The sequence below is a fragment of the Centruroides sculpturatus genome, unplaced genomic scaffold (genome assembly GCF_000671375.1).
Source record: "Centruroides sculpturatus isolate CEXI.00-Female unplaced genomic scaffold, Cexi_2.0 scaffold1981, whole genome shotgun sequence".
Classification (NCBI taxonomy): Eukaryota; Metazoa; Arthropoda; class Arachnida; order Scorpiones; family Buthidae; genus Centruroides; species Centruroides sculpturatus.
In genome coordinates, this window is record NW_019386154.1 from 26,674 (window position 1) to 38,908 (window position 12,235).

At 31.6% G+C, this 12,235-nt stretch overlaps 1 protein-coding gene across 2 annotated transcripts in view; it reads right to left on the reverse strand.

Annotated features, from left to right (window-relative positions):
• Positions 1 to 12,235, reverse strand: part of LOC111613833 (BTB/POZ domain-containing protein KCTD3-like) — a 47,022-nt gene that overhangs the window by 26,095 nt on the left and 8,692 nt on the right. For both annotated transcript variants that reach the window (XM_023355186.1, XM_023355185.1), the window contains exons 2-3: positions 2,991 to 3,044; positions 404 to 449 (exon numbers count right to left, since the gene is read on the reverse strand). In XM_023355186.1, the coding sequence (XP_023210954.1) occupies positions 404 to 449; positions 2,991 to 3,044 (100 nt within the window). The remainder of the gene's footprint in view (positions 1 to 403; positions 450 to 2,990; positions 3,045 to 12,235) is intronic.

Consider the following 12,235-nt stretch of genomic DNA (forward strand, 5'->3'; position numbering starts at 1 on the left):
AAAACTGATTCATATTCCTAAGTGACAGCTTAAGTGATAAGGCTACCATCACTGGCATTAATTAGTAAGTAAAACTGGTGGCAATAAATAATTTGAAGTGACAAAAAGATTGATTGCAAAATGATTGGCTATTTTTTAAAATTATCCAGAGCAATCCATGCTACTATATGCAAGGATATTCTTACTTTAAGAAAAATTTATTAAATTATTTAAAAAATTGTTTAAAGAGAAAAGATTATTAATTAAAAATAAATACTTTACATACTTATACCACAAAAAAATTAGACATTTAATAAAAACAATGCATAAAATAATTGTATATGAACAAATTTTAATTTTAATGTTTTTCTCAATACTTGTTTAAATATATATTTGAACTAAATTCAAATCAAATGCTACTTACTGCTCCTGTTTCGTCTTTTAATGTTGAAATCCGACCACTGAGCATGCTGCAAAAATAATCTTATTTTAATTTTTATTAAACATACAATTTTTCCTTTCAAGTAAAAGTTCATTTTTAATTCTTAAAAACTGCATATTACATTACGTTAAAATTCTTTATTTAATGTTTATTCAAATATAGAACACAGAAAGCAGGACTAAAGTATTCCTAATATGCCATAAAAATTTCTTTGCCCGATAATTTGAACAATAAAAGACAAAAAAAATTTGCTACAATTTCCATCTAATAGTCTGTCCTAAAAAGCCAAAATGTTATGATATGCTTTTTTAATTATGTTTTCTAAATATTCTATAATCACCAGTTCCGCAAGATTCTAAGAAAAATCCAAAACGAATAAAGTTCTTAAAAATATCAAATGCATTTTACAAATGCATATAAGGAATTACTGAAGAATTTGCAGAAAAGTTACTCCCTTGAGACCCATTATAAAATAATGAAATAAATATTTCAAAACAACTATTCAGTTAAAATTGAAAAAACAGGTTCTTCTGGCAGACGGAAATCCAGAAAAATGAATGCTTTTGGTCTACTCTTAAGACCTACCTCAAGTCATAATTTTCAGAAATAGAATGCCACAGGCTTTAATGTTTGAAAATGAAAGTTGCAGAACTTTAGATAAATTCAAATTTAAAACCAACCATAGGATGAGTCCAGAGTATATGTTGTAATGTAGTTTTATAATGACTTATCAAATAGAGCCTGCAATTCCTGAAAATTCTGTTTTTCCTCCTTAAAGTTGATACACAGCCCCTGCATGTCCACTAAAAAAATTTCAAGTGCCTCCAGTAATTTGAGTTGCTCCTTGTTTGCAGTTGTCCTAATTATATTTGATTGATGTAAATCATATCAAATTTTATTGTCACCTGCATATATTGAGAGTGTGATGGTTTGCCAGAAAAACAATGCTCTCAGTGAACTAAAAGGGTTCATTTTTCTGGATTTTCATCTGCTGGGAGACTCTGAATGTTAGTGTTTTTAATTTTATATTATTGCTCAGTTTTGTTGAGGATGAAATTTTTTTGTGCTTATTCAAAGTTAATTTTATGGATTCAATTTCTACAATAAGAACACTTGAAAGTTATATGAAAGTGCTTAAAGCTGTAAAAACTTATGTAGACACTCAAAATTGAACTACAAGGCCAGTATAAATAGAAGATTAAATAAATACTAGTCAAAATTACAGGTTAGAGATAGTCCAGTATTCATATATATTAATGGGAGAATTTGTTTTTGAGTTAAGAGTATTGATCCAATATTTGATTGTTAATCTAATGATCAAAATTTGTTAATGCACAAATAGTTTCTGTTGATGTCAAAAAGGATGTTTTCTGTAAAAGATTTCTGCATCAGAATTATGGATTTTTTTTTACATTAGAACATATTAAGTGGCATTTGATTGCATCATGTGCATCATGTTTTCTTCATAGAAAAGTGCATTAAAGAAATATAATTATTTAAAGAAAAACAGTTCTTTATCATTTATATCAAATAATCTGATTTATTAAAATACTGTTTCTCACTTTTTACTTACTACTATAATTACTTAAAGATAAGATTATAATCAACTAAAATGCCTAGCCCTAGTTGGTACAATATAAAAATATATATATATATATATATACAGTCGAACCCCCTATAACATGGTAGATACATTCCAGTTTTTATGAATCCATTTTCTACGAGTCCAGTCAATCACAGCCTGGCACGTATGCAGTTTATGGACTACGGCTGTTCGAAAGGTTTCTTCCATAAAATTAACCGATTCTAGACTAATTCAACTCAAACTTTTCCAAAATACGTATAATTTTTTGGGAATAATCCATATAAACTATGCTATAAACAAAAAATTGTAGGATTACTTACCAAGTGTGCACCGTTCAACCACGCCATTGCTTAAGCTTGTTTTCATCATGGAGCTTGTCATCAAATGGCGCTCGCGTGCTTCCTGATAAATTATTTTTTTGCGAAAAATTCACTGAACTTTGGAGACATTATTAATATAAATATAATTTTTATGGACGTTAAATAATAAATGGTTTTTAGTAGGTCCGCTGCTCGTTTAAACTCAATGGTTTGTACAATATCCACTATTGGTCTAGATTCGAACAATCCTGTCGTGACACAAGTCGGTGATGACGTTTTACCAAATTATACGTTTTTTTTTTTTTAGCATGTTTGTAAGAATACTGTCACAATTTTTTCGCCATGATATAGGAATCCGAACTATAGGAACCGGTGTTATGGGGGGTCGACTGTATATATATATATGAGGCTGAGCTACTCTATAAACTAATGGGGGAGAGATAGTGGAAGACCAAGAAAAAGGTGAAATGGCTGCCGAAGCAAGAATGAGCACATTGGCTAAACAATAATGACAAAAAATAACTGTAGGAAGAAAATTAATCAATATCTTTTTTTAAAAGAATTCCAAAAATTCCTTTAGACAAATAATTCAAAATTAGCAACACTAATTTAAAGTAAATATATGTATACTACATTTAACTAGAAACTTTATAATGTATATTACCTTGTAAAGAATGAATCTGGAACCCATGTTAAAGTTTGTCGAGAAGTAGCAAACCTGAAAGTAAAATATAACCACTTTTTAAAATGCAAATTTTTTTAATGGCTTATTAAACATTTCTTTAACAAATAATTGATATTAAATAAATTCATTAATTCTAAATTTACAGCATATAAATACAATCAATATTACATTTTGTACCAAATGCATTTATGTTTCTAATAACAGAATATCAGAATAATTTGATAATTTACATTATTTTAATATCAGTAATATGATGTTAAAGTAAATACAGTAGAGCATCGATTATCCGAAAGAATTCCAGTCGGCAAATTTAAATTTTCACCAGTGCTGTGGTGATGCAATCTTTGGCTATATCATGGGCTACTCAAATATTTTACGCTTTTGATACTAAATTAACTTCTGAAGTATAATTTTTTATTGTTTTTATATTTTTCAATATATTTATTTTGTTTGTACAAAATAAAAAAATAATTTTTAATGATACAATAGTCTTCGTTAGGCTTAACATCAACGAAAATTCAACGCGAAGTGACACGCAACAGAGAAAAATTTCAACATGCGATAGGTTAATATATTTTTTCGTACATAATTGGTTATCCGAAATATTGATTTTCTGAACAATCCCAGCCCCCAATTGATTCAGATAATCGACGCTCTATTGTAAAGAAATCTATATGTAATAATTATGAAAAACTAAGCTGTTATATACACACATTATATAGAAGTTTCATCAATCATTATGAAATTTATATAATTTTTTTTATAATACTTAAACAGAATAGGCTAGTTGTAACCTATCAATTTTCATAAGGCATTCAATTCACTCAGATATGATCTTATTCTATAAACTAGTTAAAACAGATATATTGAAAAAGTTCATAAATATTTTAAAACTCATATATGCAGTTCTCAATGCACAAATTCATACAGATGGATTTCACCGATTCTTCACATTTAAGAACAAATTGCCTTGGGGTAATCCTCTAAGCCTGATTTTGTTCTCTGTTTGAATGACCTGACAGAGATTTATGAATAGTGGGAGTATGTTAACCTGGTTTGATTTGATTAAATTCACTGGTACTTAAATCAAAGAATTCTATTTCAATGCAAAAAAGTTAGATTTGTTACAAAAATATTCTTATGATAATAGATTAACTGTGGATAATTTTAAAACAAACATTCTGATTTCTAGGAATGGAAAAAGGATTTATAAAACAATTTCAATTTTCAATTGTAAAACAAAACATTAAAAAGTTAAGTAATGCTGAGATAGTTTTGTAAATATAAATGTGCAGGCTGATTGTTAATGAGTATTATTGTTTGTTTTGTTAACAGCTACACTTCATTGAATGAAGAGAAAACACAACAAATTTGTAATGAAAGCTTTACGTAAGTCCTGGTTTTTATTTGTTACAAATGAAGAGGGTTATTTACATACATGTGAAAGAAAAGGCTGTACTCAAAGGCGTAGCCTTAAAAGATAAGAAAGATCGGTGAAGGAAGGAAGGAGAGTGATTTGAGGAAAAGTTAAGAAGGTGGGATGGTTGGAGATTTGAAAATGGAAAAAGGAGGACATGACTGCAAAGGGGACTGTTGGATATGACTAGAAAATACAATGGTATATGCGTGCAGAAAATTTGTATTTACAGGGAAGGAGAAGGCTCGTAGCATAATACCTTGAGGAGTTGGACAGATGAGGCTGCCTTTGGGGGGAATGGGACTAAGAAGAAGCAGTAAGGAGTCCCTTTTGGGGGAGGGATCACTGTTGACTCAGAAGATGAGCTGTCCATTAGATGCCACTTGGGCTGATAGTGGTATAGTGCATTAGTTTTGGGTGTTCCACGAAGGTCTTGAATTCTTGATAGATTATCTGGTCCTCTATAAAGGTGTATAGTTCACAGGGCCAAGGATACCCACAATAGTCTTATGAAGGTTTGCACAGTAATGTGAGTGAACTGGACAGATGAAGATTAAGTGTAATGGATCTTCGTTCTTGTTAGTACAACAGAAGCACAAACCATTCTCCTTCTTCAAGAACCTATAGGCTCTGAAGTTGCTGTGTGCTGTTAGAATTTGACTCATGATGTAATTGGTAATAAAATGGTGGTTGCTGATCCTATGAGGGATGCTGGGGAAAAAGTTGTGGGTGAGACATCCTGTCAGGCTTTCACCCCACTCCTTCTGCCAGCAAAACATTAGAATTGAGTCCAGCTTACCTTGAACCCAGGACAGGGGGATCGAGGAGTAGCTACACACCATGGATTAAGAGGAGGCCTTTTTGGCCAGATTGTCCTCCTTGTCATTGCCACTGCTTCCTGAGTGGCCCTTGATCCAGTAAAATTTTATATTGACAGTATCTGAGATTTCGTATAGGCTCTTTAAGCTATTGTTTATTATGGGAAGACGGCAGTTACACTTACGAATCTGGTAAAGGGCAACTCGACTGTCACTGATGATGATGATGTTTTTACCGTTGTAACTGGTTATATTATCCTGGATACATCTGAGGGTGTTAAGGATGGCTAGCAACTCAGCTTGGTTGATGGAGCAAGATGGATCCAGCCTATAGGTACCTTGCCAGGTTTTCTTCGTTGGGTCATCAAGGATAACAGCTGTGCCTACTGCACCTGGAGATTTGGATCCATTGGTGTAGTAGTTTATACCTTGTGGGATGGTAGATCGATGGAGGAAGATGTTGGAGCCTGGGTCATTGGCAGGATGATGGGTATGCAAGTCATAATGTCCAGTCCATGGTCCAGGAGGAATTTCCCTAGGACACTTATGTCGGCAGGCAGTTTAAACTTTTTAATTAGAGACTGCAAATGGTCCATGTCAATTTCTGATGTGGCTAGTTGCTTTAGCTTGTGAAACAGGTATTTCTTCAAGATGACCCAATAGATGGGGTAAGAAAGTAAAAAGTGTGAAGTATAAGAGCTCAAATTCAAACAAACATATTCTACTTAGTCAACTAAAATTGTTATTGTGCTCTAAATGTTACAGTTCAGAAACAAATTGCCAAACTGTCCAGCATATGTAAAAGCTGTAAAGTAATAATTTAAAAGATAAATGGCTAAAACTACTTTTATAGTTTAAATAAAAATGTTTGACACTTACGTTGTTAATGAATAAAAATATAAATATACATGAAAGTGTATACAAATAAACGTTAAAAATTTATTACATATCTATGTATTTTTTTTTACCAACTTTACTAATAAAAGATATCAAATTGCTGGTCTAGTTACTGATATATTTTTTATCTACTTAATAGTAAACCAATTTACCGGTAATACAAATCCTACACTTAAGTGGTGTGAGAGAGTGATGTTTTGTTGTTTTAAACATCATTTATAATTGTTATCATTATTTTGGAGTTTAAAAATATTTATTTACTATGCATTTTTAACAAATAACAAATTTGGATTAAACAAAATAATGAACCTACTAAAATATAGCCCAATTTTTATCAAATTATATTTTAACTAATACAATTTTGTGAATTTATTATTATTTGAGTTACATGACAATTCTAGATTTTTACAGCTAATACAATAGTTCCTCAATTCCAAGACACACTTTCTTTTTACTTGTGCAAGTAGAGTTGTGTCTCACATTTGAGGTTCAAAACAAGAATCAGAAGTCATTGTATGTAGTCCACAAGATGCATTACACATCATTAATAAATATTATTAGGAATATTGCTCAGTGCTCATATTAGTTCAAATCAGTCTTGGTTTCAAAGTTTAAGTGATGAGTCTCAATTGAATCTCTTAAAATTCTTGAGTTGCATCTCAAGTCTCTGAAGAAAAAAAATGGATCAACACACAAGTCAAGTCTCAAATCCTTTCTGAAAATACATTTAGATGTTCCTTTTAAAATCAATTTTTCAAAAATATTTCCTCAAAAAATTGATGAAAACTTCATGGGTTAATTCTACAGAAATAACCACCGTTTTTTTGCCTGGACCGCATTTAATCAGAGACAATAGCTTACTGTGGATCTTAACTTAAAAACAGAAATGTAAAAAAAACTGAAGAGGGGTGCAAGTGATACGAAAATATTGCACCTGAAATGCATAGTAAGTAAGAAAATAAAGAATATGAAGATAAGCTATTGTCTCTGATTAAATGTGGTCCAGGCAAAAAAACGGTGGTTATTTCTGTAGAATTAACCCATGAAGTTTTCATCAATTTTTTGAGGAAATATTTTTGAAAAATTGATTTTAAAAGGAATATCAATAAAACCACACCATGGATATATATATATATACATATCTATTACTTATAACATTTAGATGTATTTCACCAACTACCAATTACACAAATCACAGAATTAATGACTATTTAAAATCCAAAATTTGCAACTTTGCAATTCACAATTTTAAGATTAGACATGGTCAGTATACTAATCTTGACAAATATACCAAATGATCTGTTCCAGTTTTAAAATCTCAGAATATACAGTAGAGTCCCAAAAACTTGACTCTCAATAACTCAACATTCCATAAAATTTATTGTCATTCAAAAAAATAAATAAAAATATGTAATCTAATTTTACAGCTGTAACTTAACAGTGGGATCAAATAAGTAAACATTCTTCATTGGCAACACTTGATATCATCATCAATTTGACATTAAAAAAGAATATAACCCTTTTTCCAAGATTCCTCTGCAAAACACCATGACACAGATGTCACTAACTTGAAAACAGCCATAAAAGAAATTTTCATTTTAAAAAATATTGGCTAAGTACAAATAAAGATATTTACTTTTGATATTTGGTTAAAATGTATATGAATTTGCACCTATAACACCTTTACAAAAAATCCACTATTTAGACTAGAATCATTGCTACACTGCAAAACTAATCATTTTTGGTAACTCATCACCTTCTCAGTCCACATTAAGTCAAGTTTGTGAGAGACTCTACAGTATTTATCTTTTACAAAAATATATTGGTGAAACCTTCAGTCAGTAATTTTGATATTGGTAATTTTAGTCTAATCATTAGATACACTGCATTAGTGTCTACACCACCAAATCCTTCTAAATTCATTATGTATATAATCAAAAATACAAAAAATAAAAAACAGTCAAACAAAATACTTTTAAACATTAGGAAGTTCTGCTAAATTGTTTCATTAAAAATTTTCAAGTTGCAAGTCAAGTTACTGTATTAATATGTTCAAGTCAAGTCACCTTGGCAACTTTCAACTCAATCAAGGCTGATTTAGGTTTTTTTTTTTGTTGATTCAAGTCAACAAAAACACTCAAACACTCATTAACTGCAAAGCTTATCTAAATTTTTTTTTCTAAACATTTAAAATTCCTCTAAGACAACACTGTGTTGCAGCATTACAACAAATAGTTACTGCTAATGCAGAAGAGCCTAAATACAGAACTGTCAAACATTACCTGGCATTTGTGTTATTTTTCCAACTCGTTACTTAATCAAACTTAATAAAATCTGATTTAAAAACTGAGGAAAAAAATCTTAAAATCCAAAAGTATTTTGGAATCAAGTAAATATGGTATATTTAAATTGGGAAATGATTGATAAGCACACAATCATTAACACTTATTATTTATCTTAATATTTCTGGTCACATTGTTTTAATTTTCCCTGTCCGAATATATAATCTGACTATTATATCTAGAAGAAACTATTAGCACTGAATATAACAACTGGAGATATGACTGAATTCAAGAGTTGAAGATATAATTCAGTTTATGATGCAGCAAACATTTTGTTATAATGCTGTTGAGGAAAAAACAAATATGTTTGTAATCACTTACAATTATTTCGATTAAATTTTTTTTATAAATGATAAAACTGATTCTATGAAGTGGGAATTAAATACTGGAAATTTGAAACACTATTTAACAGAAACTTAACTCTTATTTATATCAGTTAGTGTGAAAATGATGCCATAGAAGAGGGAAAATAATTTACAGAAGCATCAAAGAAATTAAGAATGTCTGACAATTCTGTAAATTGAATAATCAACTAATTATAATAATATCGTGAAAATGTATTTAAACATTTTAATATAGGAGACATTGACATATGATAATATAATACTGATGCCTCTTCTAGCATCAACTATATTTAAACTATATTCCATTTTTTGACACACTGAACACTTTTCTAAATACAGTCGACCCCCGTATAATGCGGTAGATATGTTCCACTTTATAAGAATTTCACACTGTAGGAATCCTTAAATACATGAGCCAATTACAGCCAGGCATGTGTGCAGTTTACGGACTATGGCTGTTTGAAAGATTTTCTTCCATAAAATTAATCGATTCTAGACTAATTCGACTCAACATTTCTAAAACACGTATAATTTTTTGGGAATAATCCGTATAAACTATGCTGTAAACAAAAAATTGTAGGATTACTTACTGAGTGTGCACCGTTCAACGATGCCATTGATTAAGCTTGTTTTCATTGCGAAGCAGCGCACCAAATGGCAAGCGCGTTTTCTGATAAGTTATTTTTCTGTGAAAAATTCACTGAACTTTAAAGACATCATTAATAGAAATAACTTTTATGGCCGTTGAATAAGAAATGTTTTTTTCACAAGAAATGTATAAAATTACAGTACTGTATTAGACTTACAGTACCTAATTTATATACTGTACAGATGATAGTAAACTCAACTTACCCACCTAAACTCTCCATAGCATGTAAGTAGTTTGGCTGCTCGTCCACTATTGGTCCAGATTCAACCAATCCTGTCACGACACAAGTCGGCGATGACGTTTTACAGCATTTTACGAGTCCCTTTTAGTGTCTTTACACTAATACGGTCTCAATTTTTTCGCCGCAATATACGAATCCGCATTATATGAACCCGTGTTATAGGGGGGGGTCGAGTGTATATACATGTGATTCTCATGTTCTAACAATTGTTTTTGGAGTATAACTTAAAATTAATTGAATGATACATAGAACATACAATCAAATACATTTCTTTTTATTATGGCTGTTTAGTTGCCAATCATGATTTTATAGTTTTAAAAAGTTCTTATATAATTATACCTACTTAGAAAATTATAAAATAAAAAGAATTATTTTGAAAAGATAAGATTGATTAAACTATTGAACATTTAATAAACAATTATTATTCTATTAATAGCTGTTTATTAAATTTTTACTTTGCACATATGTAATAAATAATGCTCAAATTATTCTGTTTTCAGAATTCATTGCTCTTGTTCTAAACACAATATTTACTAATCAATCAAAGTGATATTCAAAAATACCGATATTAATTGTTTGTATCCTTTCATTTTTCAGATTAGGAAACCTATCATGATGAATAACTGTGTCATCAGTAAAAAAATAATGAATTTGCTACTTTCATCTAATTATAATGACAAACTTTATAATAAAAGGCATTTCATTAAAATTACAGTTTAAAAATGTACTTATTTCAGATACAACAATTATTATTTTAATAATTTAAAATTTGCAATATATATTTATATATGTTTGTTTGTTTATATACACTGGCAGAAATTGAAAGTGTTACACCCACCCAGTATTGTCGAAGACATATGAAATTGGGGCAAAAGAATCTCTTTTTGAAGGGTATTGAATGATCAAAAATTAAATGAAGTACATACAGTGGTATGGAAACTATGGAGACATTTGTTATGCAAAATTGCTGTAGTGTTTAGTTTATAAGTTGTGAACTGTGTTAGGGAACATGACTTTTTTGGTCCACAGGTTGTTGGTGACCAGCTATGCCATATCAATGAATGAGAACTCTGTACACCCAAATGTATGTACACCTCTGTACACCCAATGAATGAGAACTCTGTACACCCAAATGTCTGACTTTGAAAGAGGTTGAATAATTGGCATGTCAGAAATGGGAGCATCATATTGTGAAATTGCACCGAAGGACTGGCCGTACTGCAATGTCAATACAAAGAGTGGTCAAAAGGTGAATGCAGGAAGAGTCCAGTACTCGCAGACCTGGTACAGGTCCACGCAGAAGGACGACGCCACGTGAAGACCGCCATATTGTGCGGATGGCAGTAGCTGACAGATGGGTGACAGCAGCACAGATCCAAGCTAGTTACTGCCAGAGTCATCCCACGGACAATTGTAAACTGATTGCTTGATGCTGGGCTGAGATCTCGGACCTTCATGCAATGTGTTTCCTTAACCATATTTCATTGCTAACAACAATTAACGTGGTGTGCTGCTAGGCGTAATTGGATACATGAATGGTGTACAGTTGTGTTTAGTGATGAATTCCGATTCTGTTTAGGCCAATGTGATAGTCAGAAACATGTCCGCTGGCATGCTGGAGAAAGAGCCCACCCTGCTGTAATTTCACAGTGCCACTCAGGTCCAACTCCTGGTTTGGGAGGCAATCAGTTACGACAGCAGGACTGAGTTTGTGGTTGTTGAAGGCACAATGACCACCTGCCAGTATGTGGACAGGATGATCCATCCAGTAGTCATACCTTTCATGAACACCATCCAAAATGGTATCTTCCAAAAAGATAATGCCCGTCCTCATGCTGCTGCCATCACAAGACAGAACTTGCAAAGTGTTGCAATCATAGATTGGCCCGCTCAGTCTCCAGATTTATCCCCTACAGAGCATGTCTGGGATGACATGGGTAGACAGATTACATCTCATAGCCATCCAGCACACACTGTACAACAACTGACTGCACAAGTTGTGCAGGCGTGGAGAGACATACCCCAAGACATTCAAGTACAGTAGAACCTCGATTATCCGGACCTCCATTATCCGGATTTTCGATTATCCGGATTGTTCAAAATAAACAAAAATTTTACGAATTTGCTGATTTGCACTTGGCGAATTACGACACTGTTTATGTACGTGATGGAATGCGTAACATTTTTTGTTTAAACAATGTCTCACCTGGTACAGTGGCCGTAAACTCTAAAAATATATTTTGCGTCGTAATAAAAATATAACTTGACATACGTATTTATAAATAATTTATACTCAAATTACATCATTTCTATAACCAAGGGCGGAGGCAACGTGGGCCACCACCTATGCCTCGTGGTCCGAAGGGCCTCGCGCCTCGAAGGTTTATGCATTACTTAAAAGCCAAGAACGCGACGAAAAAATTTTACTCATCATAAAACGATAAATAGTTTGTCAAATTTTTATTCATAAAAATGCAGTTTCAACTGCTTTTTATTTTATAAAATCCGTCTTCTTG